The 25,810-nt window shown below is 45.4% G+C and overlaps 1 protein-coding gene across 1 annotated transcript in view; it reads right to left on the reverse strand.

Annotated features, from left to right (window-relative positions):
• Nucleotides 1-3,719: 3,719 nt before the first annotated feature.
• Rgl (Ral guanine nucleotide dissociation stimulator-like) overlaps nt 3,720-25,810 on the reverse strand; it is a 60,222-nt gene continuing 38,131 nt past the window's right edge. Inside the window, exons 12-14 of the mRNA XM_077684257.1 lie at nt 12,384-12,575; nt 10,953-11,061; nt 3,720-7,103 (exon numbers count right to left, since the gene is read on the reverse strand). Coding sequence (XP_077540383.1) covers nt 6,937-7,103; nt 10,953-11,061; nt 12,384-12,575 — 468 coding nt within the window. The 3' untranslated portion in view covers nt 3,720-6,936. The remainder of the gene's footprint in view (nt 7,104-10,952; nt 11,062-12,383; nt 12,576-25,810) is intronic.

Here is a 25,810-nt window from a genome sequence, read left to right on the forward strand (position 1 = left end):
ATCTATCTGTATGTGTCACTTCACTTGCAGCCCATGTTGATGGTAAGATGATGAAATCTACCCATAATTATCATCACCATGTATATATATATATGTATGGCATGTCTAGATTTCGGTGCACGTTACGACCCCGACGTGGGGAAAATTATTCCGGAGCCCTCCGCTACGGCGCGCCTAAAGCACGAATGCAGAATTTGGCGACTTAAAACACCATGATCTGAACCTGATTCCAATTTTGAGTGAATGCTGCTTGGCCTTATTTTCACTACTGAATGAATTGTATATATTTATGAACTCTGCGTGCAAATGACGATATCTTCATCCTTAAGAAAGGTAAATTATTATAAGAGCTTCCTTTTCCATGAGTCATCAGGATTGCCTACTGGAAAGAGTAGCAATACTGAGACACAGAACACTCGCGTGAATTTTACAAGCACTGTTTTTTTTTTACAAAAAAAAAAGAAAAAAAAAAAACTCTGCCGAAGGGCTCACTGAACAATGCAGCCTTTTTCATGCTCGAAAAAGCATGCAAATCAATTTAAAGCAAAGTGAACATACAGCAACATATTCGTTTCCTGAGCATAGGCTATCCCTGTCATTAAACAATGATGGCTAGTAGGCTCAGTCTTTCTCTTTAAAAAAAGATATTTGTTATTGTGTGTATATTTAAATGTATCGTGTTTACGTGGCGCTCACGATCAAAAGTTAAGAAATAAAAGAAAAATACGGATGATGCAACATCCGCTGGTGCTTCCAGGGCGCTTGTCCTCCTCTGGTTAGTATTTGAAGGAATATATGGCAAGTATTAAAGTAAACTGTGCACGTCTGTGCCAACAATGTTGCAGTAAGCATTTAGCCACAATAGAATTTTAAGTGAGAAAGAAAAAAGTAGAGGTAACTCAAAAGAAACCTCAGCTGGTAATGGCACTGCCAATGAAACTTCGGGGAGTGGGGGAGGGGGGCTCTGCCCCCCCAGGCAAACCCCGGAGGGGAATCGGGATCACCGAACATGAACAAAAAAAATCACCGAAGATGAAATTCCAATATGCCTATTAGATGCCCTGCTTACCCCTCCCCCTACCCCCTCTCCGCCCAATGAAAGTTCTTGTGATGGCCTTCTCAAAAAGTTTCTTTTTTCGGGGCGTGTTTTCTTACCACTGGCATGCTGGGCTACACCTGGAAGCCCATTAAGTTTCTTGGCGGAGGGTGCAACACTGACCGAAAGCTATCCATTTTCCCCTATCTGTGAGGCTGGAAAGGGGGGAATCTGTCTGACATTGTCCCGGCAGAACCGAACGATGATACATGAAAAGCAGATAACACGTCGAGCCTGATACACCCTATACTCGGTTACAACTCAAGAACAGCACCACCTCATGTACTGTATCACTCCACAAAAGCGCCGGACCCGTGATGTCAGTGCGCGCGCGTTTTGAAAGGGGTTTGCTATGAATGCGTGATATCGTCTGCCTTGTCTCATGCTGTTTGTTTGTCGTCACTGGAGTCGTTTATAAGCATATTAAGTCCAACAAATCACGGGAACGGCTCACGCCATGTTAAAAATATTCCCAGTAACGCCCTACTTGCGCCGCGCGGAGAAACATCCGGCTACGGTGATAAGGCACAGCGGCAACTTCCGGTGCCGTTCTTAAGTTGTCACCGAGTATAGTAATATTTTGGTGATGTTATAATCGAAGTCATGGATTCAAAATCGACACTGGACTGAATACGCCATTCCTCGAGACTTCGTATTCGATCGTACGTTCCACTTATTGATGTCAGCGCTTTCGCTATACACTAAAAAATGTGAATTTCATAAGAAATCACTACCAGTTATCCAGATGCAAATATCCACCGGCCCACCACACACTTTCCAGGAAAGAGGCAGTCACGTGGCCACGGTTACAGACAAACACTTTTCCAAGCCCAGTTTGCCTCAGCCGCTGCTACCCAGACCTTTACTCAAACCTCTGCACTTCGTGCAACAGCAGAGCCGACCTACAGGACATCATATCGTCCTGCCATGAGCTCCAAAAAAATTCGACCGGCTATAATAGCAAATCCGATGTAAATACACTTAGAAGATACAAAATTAAGACTGCAGAACAATGGGAGACTGTTCTGCTCAGCTCCACACCGGAGGAACAACTCGCAGCAGTCCGGATGGCCGAGGGAGGGAGACCGTCCAAGTCGTCTACCCTTCAAAACCCATCTCGGGCATCAAATAAAGTCTCTCTCTCTCTCTCTCTCTCTCATACTGTCACACGTATAGGGCATCACAGCATCCGATATATTTGCAGACAAAACCTCCGCAGTTGAAAAATATAAATTACAATTTCTTTTAAAGTAAAACATGCATATTTTAAAACAGTTGGGCCCGCAGGCAGGCCGTACAAGCATTTCTCTTCTGGCCGTCAGCCCTTACGGCCTTTACTTGCCTTCCCATACGCGAGTTCAACCGAATAAATCCTTCCTCATTCACCTGCACTGTGTGGCAGGATTACTGTACAATCTCGTACTTCGTTTTAAACCCAAAAGTGGCAACTAATGTCCTTCACCTGCGTTTGAAAGAGAGTGCGCCCCAGCAGGAACGTACTGGCTTGCAGGGACCGACCCAGTTTTGCGCGGATCTGCCAAAGGCGGCGCTGGGTGTTGTGGGCTCCGTATCGCCCCCTGGGCGCTGTCCGGTGCCTATGAGGTCCACACGTGCGAAGGCCTTGTGAAGGTCTGGCGGCAAACAGCGCACAAATGGCGTACGCACCAAACTCATTAGACACGGGTGGGAAGAGCACCGTTTTTCCAAACACAAGAGTTCCCAAGCTGTTTGGGATGGACTTGAGTGGCGGATGGAAACTGTGGAGCATGGTCCCAACTGCAATGCTACGCACAGAAGCCCCACACACGGCGACCCAGGTGGTGAACATGGTCAGGCAGTCTTGCTGCCTGAACAAGCCCCCGCGGCCCATAACTGGGCCATTACAGCAGTGTCTTATGCACAAAATTTGTGTCTCTGGATGGCTCCCAATACAGTGCAGGCCACCCAAAACTTGGGAATAATGACCCTAACACACACCGGATCACCTCCACCAGGGCTGTAGCCAGAAATTTTTTTTCGGGGGGGGGGGGTTATGGATTTTGGGAAAGGGGTAGTTTTGCTGAAAGAAACAGTAAGTATTGCTTACGTGCTGCCTGGAAAAGATTTCGGGAGGGGTTCGAACCCCCAAACTCCCCCTCTGGATACGGCCCTGACCTTCGCGGTGTGGAGGGCGGTGGAGAGAATGACTTTAGTGCACTGCATCAGTGCACTGGGCAGTGCAACGTACCTCCTCAATTTCTACAAGGCTGAGAGCAAGGTGAAGGATCACACTGATAAGGTGACAGATGACGGAAGACAGCATCATACCACATGTGCCCATGAACGGCGTGATCGGGCGACTCCAAGCAAAGCTTGCTAAGCAAAGCATTCTGGTAGCAACACCTGGCACATTTAGATCTATTCCAGCTTGTTGTTGAGACTATTCATGTAGACAGCAATAGTTTGCAAAGAACCTATTTTTCTTTCCGCAGGTTTCTTATTGACATGTCCCTTATGTGCACGTACAGCTGTACTTCCGCCACACAATGTAGCAGCACCACCATTTTGTGCACACCCAACCGGAGGGAGGCAACGTGGGTTCATTTACCGAATGCTTGTGCAGAATGCGAAAAGCTGCAGGAGGGAAGTGAAGAGCTGCGCATTTATTGCCGACGAGTCTTCTGACGAGGTTTATTGTCATGCACAACGTGATGCCCACACAACTATCACAAAGCAAGAAAGGCACACCTGTGAAGTACGCACAAACGCTCTACTGTGAATGAGACAAGTGCTAAGTTACACACGCCCACCGAAAGGATTGCGCCCATTCACTGGCTCAGCTACTAATACTGCTTCCACAGGAAGAACTCTCCACTCCAACCAACTCGCACACACTCAATACACAAGGACCACCAAACGCAGCCTGCACAACATTGCACCTCAGAGGTGCCCCGCTGAGCTAAAAGAAACAAATATGTACACTGCACATATGCAGATTCACTTGTGACCTTGCATGGTTTTGGATAACACACCAACCAAATAGAGTGAGACGCTTGCGGAAAAAATTAAGGCCACACGAGTCACTTTGCCTGCGCTCTGTGGGGAGAGCCGCCAGTACACGAGCGCAGGCGACGAGTATAGAGAGGAAGACCAGCTGAAAACATGTTTCGCTGGACAACAGAAGTGTTTTCGGCACATGCGAGGAGGGTCTGCTAATGCAACGGAAAACAGGGCGACCCAGACAACACAGAGTTAAAGAAAAGAGGCATATGTGCCATACAGCTGGCCAAATATATTACAACTCTAAAAAAGAAACCATAGGAGGAATAGGGGGAGCAGTAACCGAAAAACGTGTTCTTTACTAAACTTCGATTCACATGTTTGTCCAATTAATTTAGGCATCACACTTTCTGGTTTATCAGCCACAAACTTCTGAAAAGGAATATTGAAAAGCTTCAAACCAGTCACTCATTATTGCATATACTGTTAATTCACACAATGTCTTGTGCGAAGTGTTTATGCCATGTGTAAAATATAACTTCATTACTGCTTAAAAAAAAAAAAAAGCTTTAAATTGTTAACATCTGCACTCAAAGGTGCTTTTATGTGTCCACTTCACTACAATACTCCCAAATGACCAATTTGTGTGGCCAATGGAAAGAGTATGTCAAATTACAGTGCCAAGCAGACACACTCGGACCCAAAAAATTTATTTTTACTACGGCATTACACAATGCCCTACATTTCACTGCTCAACGCCAGCTAGGGCCCTCTCATTTGATGAATTTACTCTGCTGGTCGCACGAATTGGTGATTCGAGTGCAATGTGCCGAAGCACACTCACAGAAGTGTCTCAGAGTGTGTGCAGTATTAAACTATGCATGCAGAGTGCCTTATTAAGCACAAAAAAGGCACCAGCATTTTGAGAACCGTAAAAAATAAGACAACTCACTGTTCTAAATGTATTAAGTATTTCAAATTCTGTCAAACCCCAAATCAAAAGAACATTGGGTGTCGATGCACATTATTTTTACATCAGCCCCCTAAAATCTCAGGGGCCGTCATTTTAGACTGATGAAGAGCAGTTTCTGTGCTCTTTGGTATTTGGGTAAATCAGCTACAACAAATATTGAATAAACTTCAAAGGCACCTGCAATTCAAAGGGGAAACAGATGGAAATATAGTTGTGAAGTTCCAACACTTGCATGCATACAAGAACCAATGAAAACACATACAAACAGACACACATGAAGTAAAAAAAAAAGGGGGGGGGGGGAGGCAAACTCACAGGTGAAAACAAGATATTTTTAACACCAAGAATATCACAGAAACTGCAAGACAAATAAAAAGAAATCCGAAGTTTCAAAATAATTTTGTGTCCTCGCGAAAAAATCTCCTCACACTGAGACAAACAACTCTGCCCTTCACACACAAAACGTCAGCAGAGTTGTTGGGAGTATAATATGTAAAAGTTGGAGGCCACCATTGCAAGGCATCAGTCTCAAATGCGCTGTGCCCCATAAATGACAGGAGAGGCACTCAGTGTGTCGTACGAAAGGCCCCCTGACTGTGTCACCAAAGTGGAGCTTCTACGACAACCCCCCGATAAGCAAGTGGTCATAACGGTTTGCTAAGCACAAAAAGAAGAGACAGTTTCCCCTGATATGTGCTCCGGTATGGTGGCAGTAGGCAGAAAAGGAATGCCCCAAGTCCTGGTGTTGTTCGATGTCATTGTTGTACTGCACAGAGTCAAAAAGGTGTGTAACTGTGTGTACTGAGCATTGATTGCAATGATCTGGACGAAGGCCAGGCAAAATGGAAATCAAGAGCAAGGGGAGTCCTCAAAATGACGGGAAGGATTAAAGAGGGCAGGGAAAACACTATGTACACAACTCTTCACAAGAGAAAAGGGACAAGCACAGTCACATGACATACATTAACAGCTGGATTGATGTGCTTCAGCACAGTGCAATACGTAATAGACTCTGAAGTGCAAGAACTCACTTGTTATGCCGCGATCTGAAACAAAGGGAGGCACAGTCAGCCAACCTACGGTATGGTGCATTGCAGCCCCAGCCGTTTTGCACTGGCCACTAACCTCGGACACTAGCAACTAAGAACGACGTTTGAACAAACACTACTATAACATGCCATCACTGAAAGAAGTGATCCTCCCTTAAAATTACATAGCCAGCACAATGTACAAAGGCCTCCGCGACAAAAGACAACGTAGTTAAAAGGAGAATGGGTCCTCAGGAGAAAAGTCATTGTTGCCTGCACGTATCCTTAGACTTGTGCATAGTTCTTTCCAGGTTAAACTAGGTATATTCCTTTAAGCGCAGTTGCCAAAGTTGAACATTTTTCCGGTGCTTTTAAGAACCCGTCATGCTTGACCTGTGCTCTTTTTTTTTTGTTATAAAAATACAATACTTATTGGCACGTCAATTCCAACATGCTTTGAGAGCCAAACAAGCTCTTGGACCAACACTTAAATATGGTAAGATGACAAGAAAGTTTCGCAAAAATGCTGCCACTTCGATGTTTTAAATCAGTGCAAACCGCAATAACTGGAGGCAAGCTTACGCGTCTCTTTCCTCGGAATGCCTCAGCCAAAATTGTAGAAAAAATTCGTTAAACTCTTTGACAAGCAAATTAACACAACACATCCACTTAGGCCGTCTCTAAAGCCGGCTGCACATTTTGATTTGACCTCAGACAAAAAGTTCCCTTGACTTGGTGCTCCGAGCCACAACAGCTGACGCTTTCTGTCTTGTGTACCTTGGGCCTACGATACTCGTACACGTTACAGCTGCACAGATCCCTGCTCCGGCAAAGGCAGTGTGCTCGGGATGCAAGCTGCCTCATGTGCCACCACTTGGTAGCTTCAGCTTGAGCTGGAAGGGCTTGCGAGACTTCTTGCTGCTCACAGGAGAGGCGGGCTCGCTCTTCTTTGGGCGAAGGACAAAGTTGAGGGCATGTGCAGTGCTCAGTGCATAGAAAACGTTGGCCGATGAAGGGAAAACTATCTCTGGAAACGAGGAAAAAAAAAAAAAAGGCACCAGGTTCTCTGGGACACTTATCTAAAGATCCGGGAAAGTGTTTCCCTTGCAAAAGATAACCCAACCTGGCATTTGGTACGACTCTTTTTGTTGCACCCGCCACCTTAAAAGGGCCATGAAGACACAATGAAAGTTTGGTTCAATCAAAAGATTGCCTCGTTGAAATAACACTGACACCACCTTTAACGCCAAATTCACTCAAATAAGTTATACAATGAGAAAATCAGAGAATAGGAATGAGACTCACCAGCTACCGTATTTACTCGCATTATCCTCGCACTTTTTTTTCGGAAAAGTCAACGCTAAGTTAGGGGTGCGAGAATTATTCGGGGGAAAAAAATCCGGTGCACAGTGTTGCCAATCTGCCTCCTGCCAATCCCACTAAATGTAGCGGTCATTTTTTGTATATGTAAGCTCAGTGTTGCCAACAGCAACTATTTCTTTTTATTTTATTATTTACAACGTAAACAGTCTCTCGTCGATCAGCGATCATGAAATTGCCGCCTTTGCTTTCTGGCGCGCGCCCTATCTCGTAGTCGTCATGTGCGGGCCCTACCCCAGTAACGCACGTCGATGACGCCGAAGTGCCTGCCTGCGGCGCGGTTGCCGTGTTCGATCACGTACTCTTTCGCTTTCAATTTGAAAGCGGCACCAAGCACAAAACAAAGAGATCAAAAAGTTCTCAAAATGGCAGCGAGCTATCCACCGTTGACGCGTGTGACGGGACCACAACGACGACACGACAGCGGGCTGCGTGAACGCCGTCTAGTTGCGCGCACGCGAAACCGGCTCAAGGACAGTGTGAGCAGCGTGTTATGGCGCCTGTTAGGGAGTAGCCATGCAGGTTATTAGGGCGCCTGGATAGCCTTGGATACACAGCGCTCTCCGCCGAACGGAGAGGCGGCGGGGGAGGGCGCGCGTTGGAGAGCGCGTGCACCATGCGGGTTTTGCGAGCAGGCAACTTTCGCCGCTGCAAAGGCAAAGTTGGGGGTGCGAGAATTATACGAGGAACCAAAAAATCTAAGTTTTGGTGGCTCATATTAGGGGTGCGAGGATTACGCGAGTGCGAAGATTACGCGAGTGCGAAGATTACGCGAGTAAATACGGTACTTTCCCACACTGAACTCGTGATACATTATGGGCCACTCGTTACCATTGGCTGAGGCCAACAAAATTCAATGAAAATTAAACAGTGATCATAAGCTTGTGAAATGGGTTACTTGTGCTTGAATTTAGTGCATAATATTTTTATGTGAGTTAGTGGGGTAAGTGATGGAAGTTATTAGCAAACACATAACATACAAGCAGCGAATATGGCACTTTGTTGGCTGATGCTACCTAACACAGTTGACGGGTGCATTGTGCTTGTTCGAAACAACACTGGCCAACTGGAATAAGCGACACTGCCACTTACGTTACTCTGTTAGTCGATTCGCACCTAATGTCTCACGAAACGATTACAATCCACCGTAACAAAAACACGGCAGGTACAAATCCAGTCAGAAGTAAAGCGAGTGGCAACAGCAGTCAGGGGTGAGACAGCTGAATCAGATTTGGGAGCAGCTTTTGGAGCAGCGAAATCTCAATTTTGGAGCAGAAGAACGACATTTATTATGTCACCTTAGGAGCCCAAAAATCAAATTTTCCGCAACTCCCTGGGGAAAAGTGCACTTTTTAATCAGTTTTGAATAACACTGAAACTGCCTTTCAATAAAGTTTTTTCTACCAGAGTACCACAAGGTACAAACTGCACTACCTTTCTTACTAACCATTCTTAAATTCTTAGGCTGTATGCATAGATGGCGTGGATATGCGTTGAAAATATCGAATTGTAAAGCAAAGCAATCGTAAGGCATTTTTATTATCATGTGAATGCCGAAATTGTTATTTTCGTAATTCCAGACTCCTCTTTACGCACAAGTGTAGAGCCGCGGCAAAAGTTGCGCAAAGCAAGGTCACAGTCGTCGCACCCCACCAGCCCTCCCGTTTCAATCCCCAATGTGCACGTTCATTACGATCGTAATCTTCAGCAACCTCCCCTTTTGTTCAGCCACCTCCCCTATGTTCAGCCACCTCCAGGTATGTTCAGCCACCTCCCCTTTTGGCATTAAATTTCTCTTCAGATAAATGAACCATTATTACAAGCGTGCAATAATAGCCCGTCCTGCTATCGGACACAGCTGCTTGAACATTTTGCGGTGATGTAGCCTGCACCACCACTTCTGCAGCGCCGATTGTCCCATATTCCCGCCACTCGCAAGCTCGCTGTGAAAGGCAGCAATAACTCAGTGTTTTATAACACCGCAATGAGTCCGAAATTTCACTTCAAGCCCGCACCGGCCTCAAACTCGAGGCCGAAACACGGCGAGTTCGCGGGCACCATGTTGTTTTTGATGAACTCCCGTCTTTTGAATCCCGCAACTTCCCGCAACCGATCAAACAAAGAAACGTAAACCCAGCCACCACAAAACTAAAAACCAAGGTAGAAATCGGCGAAGAGCGCTCTGCCTGAACCACAAGCAGCTGCTTCGCCCGGCGGCCATGTTTTCACATCTTCACCACACCAAGATGGAGGTGCCAAGTAATATCGTTCCGGAGATACGGCACCCCGAAAATTGCCGTTTTTTCATCAACTTGCACAAGTAGTTTGACGCCTCAGTACAGATAAGTATTTTTTCAACAGGACTTTGGAATGGTTTTCGATAGGAAAACTTTAAAAACGCACAGAATTTAACATGTGCAACCCGACAGTGTGACTTTCGAAAAACCTATCTCGCGGACCATTTTATGCAGGTTTTTTTTATTGAATGATCAATCAATTAAACCTTTACAAACAGCATCACCTTGAAGTTTCTGGAAAATTATGCCGTGAGTAAACATTTTTCCCCACTGAAACTGACGGGAGCGTTAAAATCCTTGCCTCTTAGACTGTTTTGGAGCAGTTTGGCGCAATTTTTGCAATTTTCAAGCTTTTGGAGCAGGCTGGCGCAGGAAAACAAATTTGTATCAAATCTGCGCAATATGCGCAGCTGTCTCACCCCTGAGCAGTGTTTGAGTGGTATCGCTGTGCCATCTAGGTTAGCAGGCGGTAACTAAGGCAACAAAAAAGACAGTTTTTCACACCACGGCAGCCTCAGTCAACATACTAACTTTTATTTTAGGTGCCTGCTCAACACTACATCAATGCTGATTTCACGAAACATAAAATGCAGTGGGAGAATTAAAATTTTAGCTGAAACTGTTCTATTTGTCCATGAATAACGCACCATTCACTGCCGGACAAGTGCGCAGGAACTACAAAACACCAAATTCTTGGGTAAAACAAACTTGTATTTTGTTTTCATGGCCCCTTCATAAACGCTTCCTAGTGCCACACCAAAGATGGTCACTTTTGTCACTAAATTTATTGCCGATTTTTGGTGGGCCAGCTCTCAGGACTGCCACGTTGCTGCAGATGTTCTGAGACATGTCAATATCACATTTTTCACGAGAGAATAGAAAGTGTTCTCCATCCAACAGTAATACAGGATGCGCACAAGCACCATGTGAATTAACCAGAGGTGGATGATGCTTCCCCCCATTTCCCGGATCAAATGGATGGGTCGGGCGGAGTTCCATTACTCCCGGTCAATTTTTAACCCTCAACACGTGGAACCTTACGGAGTTCCATTATACCATGAAACTCTCAACATCACTGTAAAGAAACTTTAAAATGGGAGGAGAGAGAGAAGAAAGAAACCCTTGCGGCGTCTTCCAGGGAGAGTCACTGAGGCTACCCAGCATACGGCGTGCTCAAGAGCACAGGCAGACTCCTTTACCTGAGTCGGGTAGCTGCTGGGCCAGCACATACTCGTCGGGGTCCCCTTCCAGGCCGTGCTTCTCCAGGGCGTTCCGCACCACCGTGGGTGTGTGGTCCCCATTGCTGAGCTGCACAGCGCAATCACACGGGAGTCACAGGGGACAAGGCAACCAACAACGGCAAAATGCTGCTGATACGTTCAGCACCACTTGTGCATTTTCTCAGCACGCACTGTGGTGTGGGCTTGGTACTTCCTGTACGCTGATACATGTTCAGCTCACAACTTTTCACGGTCCAGGGATCTCATTAAACAGAATCAGGACGGACAAGCAGTTCCATTTACTGGCAGCTGTATTCGCTATGTAGTCGTGCTTGTAAAAATAACTTTGATGCCGCTCCCTTATTTAAACTGCAATTCCATTTTAAGGGATCTCTATTCGAAAAGAGTCAAGGCTAAACTACGTTTGGGCCAGTCAAAAAGGAGCAAGCAGGTAATGGTTAATGCATTATCAGGAACAAGAGACTGTGACACAGCTTCAGCTTTCAAAAAGTACTACTCTACTGGCACAATACCTGGTTGTAAACTCGCAAATGACGGCATCACACGTTGGAAGCACCACCTTTAAACTCTCAGCAGAGGCTTGGCTGCCCAGCAGGGGTGACATTAACCAGAACACCACACTGACGTCTACAACGGCCTCACTTCCATAAAGGGGCAACAAAAACTGAATAACTTCTACCTTTAATCGAAGATCACAGCTTTTCGCCGTTTCTGTAGCCTTTTCAGCATTTAGTCAGTGACAAACAATTCACTATTTGTCTACGAACAAATAGCTGAAGCGGGAATTTCCCCTGTTCTTGTTTAATTTCTCTGCTACGTGAAACAGCAGATCACAAACTGAGCACACCAAGTGCTGCCCACACACTGACCATTCTGCGAGCTGCCGCCCAAACAATAAACAGCAAAGCCAGTTTGGTCGCCTTGCTGCTGGTGACAAGACAGTAACACATGAGTTAGCAAAGTATTACAAGTATTTTTTAAATGATGGCATGCTCAGTTCCATTTCCTGTTCTGCCGCGGTGCTTGGAGCTACACAGAGTCAACACAGCAGCTATTCATATTAGGTACATTCCTGTATTACATCACTGTTGATGTCACAAAACATGCGATGCAGCAGGACAATTGAAATTTTAGCTGGAATTGTTAAATTTCTCCATGAATAAAGCATTGTTCACAGCTGAACAAGCGCTGCGGGTAATATGAAAGAGCTAATCTTTTGAATAAAGCACAGTTGTATGTTGTCGTCATGGCCCTTTTAAATATAAATGTTCTATATATAAACCAAAAGCTGCGGCCATTAAAGAAGTTCTTACAGAAGCTGAAACTGTGTCTTACAGACTTTCGCCCCAGGCGTTACTTTTCCTCCATCACCTGAATTGGCCAACCCACCAGAATGCTCTTGTAGAGTGTGGTTCCCTGGGCGGTGCCGGTTGGGCTGCCTTGCTGGCTGGCCGCTAGAGAGGGTTCCAGGCTGACCCTGATGACCTTCAAGTCGGGGTCATGCGGTGGTGTGGGCGGAGGGCATGCACTCATCATGCTCTGCAGGTTTCCCGTGCTCTGCCATGGCCGCTGCTGAGTCCACTGCAAGATCGTCCAATCCAAGCTGAGCACCCAAAGTTAGCACGGACTCTGGGCTCCACCATTCAAACTGCACTGCCCTGACTCATAATCAAGCCTCCTCCGGCACTCAGAAAACGATAAAGAGAAAATGTTTACCAGGTTTTGAAACAAATATGAGGGAACAAAATATAGGCATTTTTATTCCCCAAAGCAATTAATAGGACATTAACAAGAACACAGAATATGATGACAGGTGATTTGAACATTCATACATTTGCAAATGCACGCCGAGATCACACAGTAAAACACCACTTATATGTTCTTCACAGGACTGCGGAAAAAAACGTACTGGCCGGGAAACAGGTAACACAAACATGCCATTAGTACTGCAAAAACATGCCATTAAAGGGGCCATGAAGACAAAATACAAGTTTGTTTTATTCGAAAGATTTCGCGTTCTATAGTGCCCCCAGCGCTTGTCCCGAAGCAAACCATGCTTTATTCACTGCGAAATTAATCAATTTAAGCTAAAATTTTTATTCTTGTGCCAAAACGTGTGTTTGAATTTGAATGACGTTTGCAATGTCATCATGAGAGCAGATCTTTCAGCTAAACTTAGTGTGGGGCGGAGACTTGCTTACTGTTAGTCAACCACACCGCGGCAAGCCGTTTTCTGCCTTTGGTGTGTTTGTGACCGTATATAAACCTGCATTGTTTTTGTACATGGAGAAATAATCGTTTCGTGAAACATGGTATTTGCTCGACAGATATGGTCACGCAAGATACTGTCGCTTACGCCAATCGGCTAGTCAACCCCAAAGCGCCGAAGGGCTGTGAAGCTAAAACAAGCATAGTGTGCACCGTACCAACAGCAGTACGCATCAGTACTTCTATGTTTACGTCTACTTTCGTAATTTCCGCTGTTTACCCCACCACTCTCACTCCTATAAAAAGAATGTGCCCTAAATTTAAGCGCAAATAGCACGTTCGGCAAGCTTATAAGCCCTGCCTAATTTGCGTTTGCTTTTGCCGGCCTCAGCCAATCGCAGAGCTGGCACATATGACATCATAGGTTCTGTTGGGCGAAATGAGCTAGTGCGTCGCATGGCCATTCCCTTTTTTACTAATTATACAGCTAATTCAAGCGAAGTTTACGTTAAAAGTGGCATCAGCATGATTCTAACAAGGCAATCTTTTAAATGAACCAAACTTGAATTTTGTCTTCATGGCCCTTTTAAACATAAAAAGATACAAGTCATGGTTCAAACACAAAATAAATTTACTTGGCATTTTTCAAGGTTTAAAAACGTCTGATACAAGTTTGGCGCTCCTTCCAGGCCTGTGGAATGCCATTGCCCTTTTTCAGTTATTAGATCGCCTTGTGGCTGTCATCACAGAAGTGTCTTCATACGTCCAGTTCAATTGGGTTCTACAATTGAGTTCAAAGTTGACTGGCAGTCCAAATTCTTTAGCGATACGTATTCTTTCCCGCTTCAGTTCCTTGTTGAATACGCGCATACCTAAAAAATGTCAAGTTTGCCTTTAAGGGCTCAATGGCCAGGGCAAAGGCAAACGATGTCTGAGACATAGTAAACTCCCTAGCAGAAAACGTGTGCAACAATGTGTACGGGCGTTGTCATGAGTTAGTGTTCCCGTGCGAATAGGATAGCAACTGTGACGGTGACAATGATGACGCTGATGCTTACAGGTGCTGTGCCATGCCCTCATGTTACCGGGATTTCGGTGGTGTGCCAACAGCACTTATTGGGAACTACCGTAATTACCCGATTCTAACGCGCACTTTTTTTCCGGAAAAATAGGTCGAAAAATCGCATGCGCGTTAGAATCGGATATGAAACCGAAACTGCCAGAACAGCGGAAATTTCGTCCTACCCATCGCCATCGCCATATCAAGATGGCGCCAAAGCTTTTAGCAACGATTTTTCGGACGCAGGAAGCATAGGCGCCTAGGCTTTTCTATCGGTGTTCACACAAATCGTTCCACTTGCGCGCTTGATAACAGCAATGGCAGAAGCGGTTCTCGTGCGTTTAAAACGAGCGGTCGGCTGAAGTGTGCGCCTCTGGAGAAGCTCGCGGGATGGGCGTGCGAGGCGTGGGCCACGATCCCATCGACCATGGTTGGACGTTCGTTCAGAAGTCGCAAACGCGCTTGACGGCACCGAGGACAAGATGTTGTGGTAGGCGGAGAGCGACAAGGAGTGAAAGTGAGATTACTTCGGAAAATAAATTGCCTGTTTCTCTCGCATTTGTTTTTCTTGCTCACAAAGTTCCGTGCGCATTACAATCGGAGGTGCAAGTTTTTTAGTTTTTTTTTTGCCAGGAAAATCGGGTGCGCGTTAGAATCGGGGGCACGTTAGAATCGGGTAATTACGGTACGCAGTACAGTGTTTTTTTAATTTCTTATGCACACTTTTATCACTTTAGCTATATTTTTCCATATTTCTGACTTACAATCGCAAAGTATGAAGCAGAAATGTCGTGGTATGACAGTGTATTAAGTGATGCTTTAACACATGGTTGTCTATGGACATTTTCAAGGGACCACGCTAACACGATGTAATAGCCAGGAAGATGCAATAGTGAGGAACATGTAAGCAGAATTCTACTGTATATAACGTATTTTTATATACGTACCAGTAATTTTCGAAGCGGGAAAAAAGCTGTTCTACAGCAGTTTTGCAGTAGCAAAATTACAATTTGGGATCATCTTTGGAGCTGCAGTTTCTGGCATCTGTGTGTAGTGCTCTTAATATTGCTACACTATCAACAAATGTTGCTCCACAGTACAGATTGAACCACTCAAACATTGTGAACGCTGAAGGTTGCAGCCCCAAGAAAGGGAGTGCTTTCACGATATCAAATACCAACATCGCAATCCTTCTGCCCCCCAATGTACAATCTTCCACTCCCACTAGTATGCAAACTCGAAGCCAGCAGGAAAACATATAGTATGGTTCCTGCTCACTGCTTTACAGGAGCACATTCACTGCGAGTGGCATCCCATAATGTAGGGTGCCTTCCGCACGAGAAAAGGAAACTAGCCAGGCAAAGGAATGGTCAAGTCGCACAGGCATGTGTCTCTGTGAGAATACTGTGAACTGGTGGCCCACAGTTATCTACACTGTAAGCCAAAATGATCAACCAAGGACAATGTGTGCGATGAGAGATAGGTGCCCTGGGTTCCCCTGTTGCCTGAAAGAGCTACACAAATGCCCGTGCTTATCTGGAAATGAAAAATGCGGAAAGCACCCAAAGGAAAGCTGGTCAATCACTCATTCGTGCAAGAACGGCGGCAAGTGTGTTTTGGTGGACACAAAGGTGCCAACCGAATTTGATGATGATGGTTGAGTATTAATGGCGCAAGGCCAACTAGGGCAAAGAGCGCCAACACAGTGGTTACATACGAGAGATGACGTAAACACTAAAATCCCTCAACAAGAACACAATTAAAATCAGTCAAAGACAATGAGGATGGCTGGTGTAGAAGGCCAGGTTGTGATTATGCGGGGTATGAAATGAGGTCTAGAAAAACTACGCGTGATAGGAAATGAGGTGTAAAGATTTGATTTCGCTAAGAAACTTCAAAGTGCATTGTAAGGAATCATGGGCTAAAAATGATGCTGGGTGTAGCGGAATGTGTTGTCTGTATACGCCTCGAGCTTCGCGATCGCTGCGCCGCCTGCCGCCCCTTCTCCGGGGCGCTTACGGGATGTCTGCAGCGCAGCTGATAGGGGCTCATGCAGTGTTTTGGTTCTCTTTCGCTTCTTTTTGCCTTTCCGCGCCCTAAACATCTTGTTATTGTGATGTCTGTAAGCAAATAGTACGTTTCGGGCACTTTAAAAAACAGCTGCGTCCTGATCAGAGTTGTTAGAGTGCTCGAACACCAACAAGTGGTAACCGGCGACGCGGTACTGCGTGCTTCTTCGCGTCGGCGACGGCCGTGGCATATCACCACTGGCACCACCAAATATCTCAGGCGCAAGTGAATTCTATTGACGCCTAGTTTAGACCTGATATTGGCACAGTGAGAGGTAGGTTTCGTTTTGCAGCGCGGACAACGAATTCGGCCTTGTTTTGAATGTATACGTCGTCCAAAATTATCATTCGGGGAGGTGATTGCCTAATATACTTGGTAATAACTTGTGCCTTTTATAGAAATAGAGGCCACGCGAACATGTTAAGTAAATTCCAAGTCTATGGGTCGTCAAATATGTGCCCACTCCCGCCTGATAGAACGGACCAAGAAAAAAATAAATGGTCTGCCAAGTCCGGAAGCAATGCAATAGTTCATGCGAGAATGAAACAGTGCATCTTTGCAAATCCTAGAGATGCTCGTCTTACCTTAAAGGGACAGACAACCGATTTCTGTCGAGCATATATTCTCTATCCCAAATGAAAGGACATCACTTAAAGCACCTTGACGAGAAACGGTTTTGCTGATAACGCTCTAGAACTTTTTAAATCGAATTTTTTGATCTACGAGCCGTATGTGTCCCTCCCAAAACTAATGCTGGCAACCATGATATAGAGTAGCTCGGCAACATACTTTTGTCTGTATGCGAAATGAAAAACGATATTTAAAAACTTGTTCCCAGCTAAAAAAGTTTGAATCGCAGGCTTTCCTGTTCCTCTTTGTGTTTTTTTAATGCAAGGGTCTATTTTGCACGAATGCGCCATCTGTTGGGATAAACGATAGGTAGAATCTGTCTTCACGTTGTGGAGGCGGGAAGTTCGATTCTCCCCGGGCGCGACATTCTTTTTTTTTTTTTTTTTTTTTAAGCTGCCGTTGGCGTATTTGGAGACTGAAATCAAATATTTTGGCAGAACAAACGCCCCTGACCCAGACAGAATCATCACAGCTCCTTTGCTGGGTCTGTTTGCTGAACGCTGCCGTTGATTCTGGGCATGGTGGCTGAGTTAGCCACACTGAGAGCAACCCAGCGGCGGCGGGCGGCGTGTTTTTAGAATTTGCAAAGTAATATTTAGAAATACATATACTATTTAAGCTTGTACAAATACTTGTGTTAAAAGGTTTTCTGTACGTAAATGAACGTTTCAGCAGTTACAGCAGCTGCTAGGTTTGCAGGTCACGTGACAGGGACACGTATTGTAGTGTCAAGTTTCGACACTACGAACCGCCACCCTTCCGATTTCAGGAAGTTTGCTGCCAAATTAAAATTATTTCCGCTAGTTTGTTTAAAAATCTTGTGGTTACCGGCTATGTAAAACCCTGGCTTTCATATGAGCTAGAGAACATATACGCGACAAAAATCGGTTGTCTGTCCCTTTAAGCAAGGTTGAACTCACTAGACCAACTAGATGCGAAATGCACTGATGTTTTCCAAGACAGGGAGGGGGAGGAGGGGGCACTTAACTATCGTTGTGTACAAATGCGGAGCGAAATCAAGGAAAGGCCGTTTTAGTAAATCACACACAAGCTGCGCGTTCACCTTGATTTTGTTTTTCGACTTTAACCAACAGGGAATCACTCGGCGGCCACATTTTTTGAAGTACAGTAAGGAAGTTCACAAGCGATAAAAGGTGTCATTGGATTGAATGTGGTATCTGATAAGGCCCCCTGATTTCATTTTTGTGCTAAATTCTGCAGGCTCCCGTGTCATATGATGATGTTTCGAAAAAGCGTTTAGTCACGGCCGCGGATATAAGCGGAGGAAATATGTAACAGATGACTGTTTGGGGAAGCTCACCTCGCGACAAGAGGACCCAGCCGTAAATTCTTTGTGCTGATCACTCCCGCATGTAATTTTGCATTATCAATATTACTTATTGCATAGAAAGTCCGTTATATTTATGGCACATTGGCTTGTTCAGGGTAGTGATCTATATCCGAGATATGAAGCGTAACTGGCGGGCTGTCACGTATGAGTGCTCCGCTAGATGATGGAACCACACGAAACCGATTTACATCGCAGTGTATAGCCGTAGAATGAGCATCTGAACGAACGCTGCTTACGGAGTTACTTTTAGTAAATTTCAGGGCAGTGAAATTACAATCAGGTCCATGCATATATGCCGGTTTTGTGACGCCGGCTTGTGACACACACCTGGCGCTTATGCGGACCGAATGTACTACAGTAAGATCGCGTCAGAAGCATTTACACTCTCGTAAATGCACCACATTTACGAACAGAGAGACTGCTCCACATAAATATGTATTTCCAACGCATACAAACGGAAAATATTAGTCGCGAACGTGCATCCAAAGCAATGGCGACAGTGGTGAGCGGGCCGGCAACTCCCGCGACTGCTTTCGAAACGGGCCGCTAGGGGGATTTCAGTGGCACCCCTACAGGCAGCGCTCGAGGCGTATAGTTGTGGGAAGTGTTTGTGTCTTGTTGTGTGGAATGCTTTGCATGTAATTAGGATGTGAATTACGAATAGGCCCTCCCCGCACCTGCTACACAAGTGTCTTGGAGATCCATTGAGCAGATGGGAGAGTGCGTTGTGTGTGTGTGGCCTATCCATAATCTAGCTAGGGCAACTTCGATGAATCTGTTGTGCGAGTCAGTAATGTATCTTCCTAAGTGTGGTTTTATTATGTGTAACCTATTGTCTGTCTGTGTACTCCAGTTGGCTTGCCATGTCTTGCGAAGGTGTTATGTGTGGCTTGAGGTCGGTGTAATTTGTGCTTTGAGAACACTGTGAGACGAGAAGCAAACACATTCTATGAAACGTTCTGAGGGGAAATTAGTGCACTTGGTGTAGATGGCACAAGTGAAGCATTGTTGTACATACCACAGTGCAAGCGAAACAGTGCAACTGTAGCACGCAATAGTAGCAAAATGGCGCAACTGATGCAGTTGCACCCCCACTGTATGTAAATGCTTGAAATACCGGGACAGCCAAGCAAAAAAAAAGAAAAGCAGCATCACCAGTGAAAATATGGAGATGGGCTATTCTTCAGTGAGAAATTGGGAAATGCTATATATACATAATGGTATACAATAATATATATATTACACACATACACATACATATATGTGCCACACTACAAACACCAATTACTCCGAAGGGCTATGTGCGAACAGTTGGAAAGCTGCTAGCGTAACTGAGCAGCCTGAACTGTTCTGGAAAAAAGATAAGTTGGTTCTGCTGTTGGTCCCGCTGTTCTGCATGCAGCGTCGCCAATAAACTGACCTCTGTTCTTAAGAAGCGCTCTCCTCTGTTGTGACAATATATATATACATCGGGTTGTTCGTTTCTGGGTAAAACCCGATTTTACCAGATTGTTACGCCCCAAACATGTTTCAGGGGAATTTAAACCTGATTTCTCCCCGAATCAACCCTTTCAAAGTATCAATCTGCACAATTGCGGGCTGACGGTCCGCCTTTCCCAACCAGCACTTCCAGCAACCCCTACAAACACAGCTTTCAAACTCATTGAGTATTGGCATGACTCTACCGCTCGCTACTCCAGGCTGGTAAATGCTGCACTGACATTGCTGTGCCTAGCTAACAGACGCTGTGATGTCAAGAGAACTTTCTCCTGGCTGAGGTACGTTCAATGATTGGACTGGATTTCGAACGGAGACAGAGATGTTGCGATTGCAGATCAGGACCTTATAAGTCAGAATATAGGTCGAGATTTTTTGCCAGAAAAATTTGCTGAAAAGTCATCCCTCGACCTATATACCGATCATTGGCATAATATTAGTTGTCATCTGGCAACCAGGCAGCCCATAGAGCCTACCCAACCAAAAAAGGCACCATCGCCAGCGACATTAATCTGATGCGCTGCCATATTTTTTTTTTGTTGCTTCTCTCTCTGGCAGTCATTGAACGTGTGCGTGATAATTTCTCCTCACTCAAGATACGTTCGGGTACTTGGTGCCAGTTAACCACAGCATTTAAAATAAACGTCATATAGTATATGCCCACACCAACACACCCGACTATATACAGGGTGTCCCAGCTATCATACACCAAGATTTTAAAAAACAGCAATGGCGTTACTCGAAAAAAACCTAATGCACAATGTTTGCAGTACTGTGGAGAAGTGGAAAGTAATTTTTTTCGCCAATGAGGCTTCATTAATTGTAATTAATTATCTAATTCGAGAAGTACTGTCTTAATCATGAAAGTGTCAATGAGGCACTTGTAGGTACCCCCGAGAGGCATCTAACTGCGGTATTTTCAGCGACGAATTAATTGCGTACTCATTTATTCTGACTGATGACGAAACCCCGCAAACTATAAAAAATACCCCGTGATGGCACTCCCGCCTGCCTTGGAAAGCTGCGCCCTGGGGCGCTGCTTTATGCCCGAGGCAGAGGCTGCCGCTGGTGCGGAATCGCAGATGCGGGAGTGGAAAAGAACGCATGCGCAAGGCTCACAGCGACCCACAAATGCATCGTTGCGCGCTTCCTGGAATGACAGAACGACAGAACCCAACAAGCACGAGCGAACATTAAAGACAAAGTGGCGTCATGTGGCGGCGGCACAGGTGCACTATGCAGTTTGTAGGCAAGGAGCAAGTAGGCACTACGCTCACTCACGGACTCCGTGGCTTGCTGCATCCACAGCATTGGGCGGCCCGTGTCAGCGTTTTGAGTTTTATCGAGACCATGTTTCAGCGCTTGCTGTCTCCTAAACTCGACTTCTTCAACCACAATTTCGTGCCTAATTGTCCATGAAACTTCGTTACATTGAAATTTCGGCAAATGTGGCTTCGTTACACTGAGGTTGAAAATACATGGTGTGCATACACTTGAACTTAAAAAAGATTACGTGGTTTGTTACACTAGGGGTTTCGTCACACTGAAGTTCATTACATCAAGGTTTGACTATACACACATATACATTTATACACGCCTACATCACACTGAAACACCAAGATAGGCTAGAAACAGGTATACGTCTAAACCAGGGTTTGGCAACCTGAGGCCTGCAGGGCGGTATTATGCGGCCCCCAGCGCATCGTTCGAACTCCCTCCCCTCCCCCTGTCGCTTCCTATCTGAAGACCGACATGCCTGTTTGAACCTCAAATGGGGTTAGACGGGAGACAAGAAAGGAGAACTGACCGCTTGCAGTTGGCGTTGTACCCCATCTTCACACTTAGCCAGATGATTGTCAATTTTTGTCAAATGCTATTGTCAATTCGCTGATTTTTTTCCTCCCTTATTTAGGTGTCCGGCCCTCCACCGTGTTGGCTTCATGCAAATTGGCCCTCCGAATACGGTTTCTGACCCCTGGTCTAAACTACTGAAATATCTCAAATATAAATCCTGCTTGTGCTAAAGACGCAGCCTTCCTCTGGATTCTGCATTTACCCCACACCACATGATTGCAATGATGATGTGAAGATGGTTATGGGGACTATCAGTTTTTCACCATAATAAAGAACTAGCCATCCTCATGATGATGATGATGCATTGTGCCCTCTGCACGGACATAAGTACGTGTGTGCTCTATTTTCACGCGTGTAAGCCACCCTACGAACAATTAACACCTTCATATGGCGCACCAGAAGGGGAAAGAAACCAATCGCACATATATCTCACACAATTGACAGTGTTGCAACCTGCCAGTTTTCATAAAAATTTTGAGGACAACTAAGCACTTCATGCCAGTTGTGAATGTGAAAGCATGAATGTCCAAGTGAACAAGGCATTATCTGCACCAATAAGCAACCACTGCTGCTGTGATCGCCATATTTGTATTCCCAATACTCCAATGTACGAATATAGACCTTAGACTTTAGTGTCCCTTTAATGGTTTAGCATTAACAAATGTGCACGGCATAATTAAGTCGTGCCTACTGAAATAGCAAATCTACGATTGGTCATTGCCAAAATTCTTAATTGTCTTTACATGCATGCAAGAGCTCGCATTGCTCCCCTTGTCTACATTTCAATACAAAAAAAAAAAGTGCAACCAATATCACATTGTGGTACAGCAAGACAAATCTGCTGAGCTGGTTACTCGTGATGATAGCTGCTGAGTTGTAAGAAGCCCCCTCCCCGCTTGTTATCAGGAGCAGTGCCCGTTATCTGATCCTCTTATAGGTACACATTACTGCACCTGACCTCGGAATTACAAGTGCACTCATAATAAAGATAGGGTAGTGCCCTATCCAAGACGTTACAGCAAACCTTAACTTTCTTCTTGCTTTGGACAATAAGTCGGCTACAGTAGAGGAGGGGAAGGAATGCGCTGACAGCATGCATCATGGCGGTGTGCAATGTGCTGAAGCTGCACTTGAGAACAAAATTCACCTACATATTACCCGCACGCCAGCCCTACTCTTAACCCTGTTGCTGTGACTGACGTACCGGTACGTTTTCACATTTCCCCTCCGTAGTGTCATTAACGTACCGTTACGTTCTCCATTATACGTTCAAAAATTCACATCACAGCGCAAAGCTGGCGCATGCACCTGGACAGTTCGCGGCATCTGTCGAATCTTTCTAGCAGCCCGTATTTTCACTTGCAATCCCGTACAGGTGAAAGGGCTGTTGTGCCATCCGCAATGGGTTTCTAGGCTTTATTTTTATTATTATTCTGTTCCTGCGTTTGCTATGGCGTGCCAGGTTAGTCCAGCGGGCCGTTGCCTCCCCAATAGAGTGAAACATGACTCGATCGCGGCTTTCGCTCTCCCGCCGTGCCCTCACTTGCTGCTGTCATCAGCAAACGAGGTTGCTGTATCAGTGTTGCATCTCCTTTTTATCCCTCTCTGCCATCATGATTTTGCAACGCGTCATTTCTGTGCATTGTGCTGGCTTCTGAAAGTGTTCCCTCAATGCGTGCGGTTAGTTTCGGATGGCTGACCATCCGATGGGCCTTCGATGGGCCTTCGACTGCTGACAGGAGCGATGGTGCTTCCGATTCCGATACGAATACAAGCTGAGCTCAGAGAGTTTCTCATCCGAGGAAGGGGTGTGAGTTCCACAGTGTCAGATTCTGGTGTTGAAATGGTGGGGTCGTCGTCCCGGAAGCGTGCATGGCAAACTGAAAATATCTGGACGACAGACAAATTCTCACCCATGCTCTTTCCTTTTGACGCATTACGTTCCAGACGCTATAATAGTCAAATAAATCACTATGCTCCTTCCTTGATATTCTGGAAACCAAGCTGACACTGGGGGTGCGTCACGGCCAGAAACACCTGACAGTGAAAGGGTTAAGGGCACAGGGTAGGCCCTATACTTCCCATGCATTTTTGGCCATTTTGAGGTACAATTTTCTCAGCATCTAATAAAGTTATATACATAACGTATATATCATTTTCTTTTAAATTATTTTGTGCTCTTTTAACTGTACTAGAATTATAAACATCCTTAAAAAATTCAGTTTTGTATAATTTTTTGTCCGTTAGTGCCTAAATTTTGGCATTATTTTAGTATTAAAAGTTGTTTAACAAAAAAAACTGTTGCGTGCATATTTTCAATTCTAGTACAGCAGGTGTGGCAAGTTATGTAGATGACAGGGAAAAAAAATCAGCTCGTTGTCGTGGAAGATAGAGGAAATAATTGTACCTATGTAATAAAAACATTGTTTTGAGATAATTGAGTTTAAAGTAAAAAAAGAGGTGAAAAACAATACTTTTTTGCCAAAAACACCACCGGAGCCATTTTTTTGCTTTTCAGCTGGTCGTCTGTCCTTCCTTGACTATTATTGTGCACCATCGTACAGATCTGTTCACAAAGTATTTCGCGTGTGGTCAACCTCTTTAAAACACTTGATGGTGGTGTTGCGCCCTGGGTTTGGTCTTTAAATTTCGAAATGCTGGCTCATGCGTTGCTATCATCATTTAATGAAAGAACAACATCCAATGCTGGAATCATGAGAGTGTGAAGCCCAAAAAAGATGTTTTTTCGTGCGCAGCTTTGAAGGACAAATGTGGAAAAAACGTGCAACAGGGTCTTTGGATTGCCCTTGCTGAAAAATCAGCTATGCAATGGTTGCTAAGCTATTTCTTAATACAGCTGGTTCCAGAAAATCGTTTTGATCAGGAACTGGAAGTTGTTTGATGAAAAAAATGACAATAAACACTGAGAACATTCTTAAAGAGGATGTGGGCACTTACTACTTGCTTACGGGAAAACTTACGACTTGCTTACGGGAAAACTGTTTTTTTTTAGCGATAAATATGCGTTTCTAAGGCAAGTGTGAATATGGAAAATGTGCACAAAGAACTGAACTTCCTTAATAGCAAAGAAAACAAAAAGACATTTTTTTCTCGGATTAAAGCGATACGTCAAATGCCGCTACAACGAACGCTTCTACTACGAAATGGCCCGTACAACGAAGCATGCCTGATGGCCTGGCCAGATTCCGGTGTTTCCTATGTATTGTGAACGCCGCTACAGCGAATACCACTACAGCGAATTTGCCTGTTTAACGAAGAAAATCATGCGTTCCCAATCGCTGAATTGTAGTTTGATAACGAATACGGCTAGCCGCACGCGTGGTAACGCGCAGCAGCGAACGGAATCCGAGCAGCCGGGCGGCGTCGCCGCGGCCCGCTGCTGCCGCCGATGGCACTCGCTAATGCAAACGGCCAGACCAAGGTCACCCCAGGCTATCTTTTAAAGAACTACAAAAATAAAAAAAGGCGATAATGTCGCTGCACTGCTGCTCAGGGATGTAGCCAGCGGGAGGAGGGATTTCGACCCCCCCCCCCCCCCCTTTCCCCCTCCTTCCGAAATATTTTCCAGGCAGCGCGCGTAAGCGAGGGCTAGTGTTTCCTCCCACAAAACTTCTCCCCGGGAAGCCCACATGTCTCCTTTTACGCAGCCAGAGAGGGGACGGTTCGCCTAATTGCGCCTTTAGCCCTCGGGGCGAAGAACACAATCACTGCGGGGGCGCAAACGCCTGCACAGAATGGCTGCGGCCCGACTGCGGTTACGCGCTCTTTTTAAGGCGTTGGCCTGGAGCTGGACCAGCTGTACCTTCGGCCTTTCTTGTGTCGACAGACGCCGAATAGACATAAGAGGAGCGCGGAAGACATCGACAAACAATTTCCATGTCGCCTCTTAACTTCCAGGTTGGGTGGCCTTCCTTTTCTTCCGCTCCCTTCACTGTTTTCCTGCCGGCGGAAAAGCAGTCTGGACTGAGTTTCGTCGTCGCAGCAGGGTCTGCAGTGCAATCAAAATTTCGCCTTACCCTGTGCCCTTAAGACTTGTTAATGGCTCATCCAAGTTATAAACATGAAAATACAGTATGTTCAAAGTTTTGCCTCTGACCAGCTAAAAATCACATTCTATGGTTCAAA

This window comes from Haemaphysalis longicornis, unplaced genomic scaffold (genome assembly GCF_048455015.1).
Source record: "Haemaphysalis longicornis isolate Haplotype H1 unplaced genomic scaffold, Haemaphysalis longicornis Haplotype H1 scaffold_1, whole genome shotgun sequence".
NCBI classification, from domain to species: Eukaryota; Metazoa; Arthropoda; class Arachnida; order Ixodida; family Ixodidae; genus Haemaphysalis; species Haemaphysalis longicornis.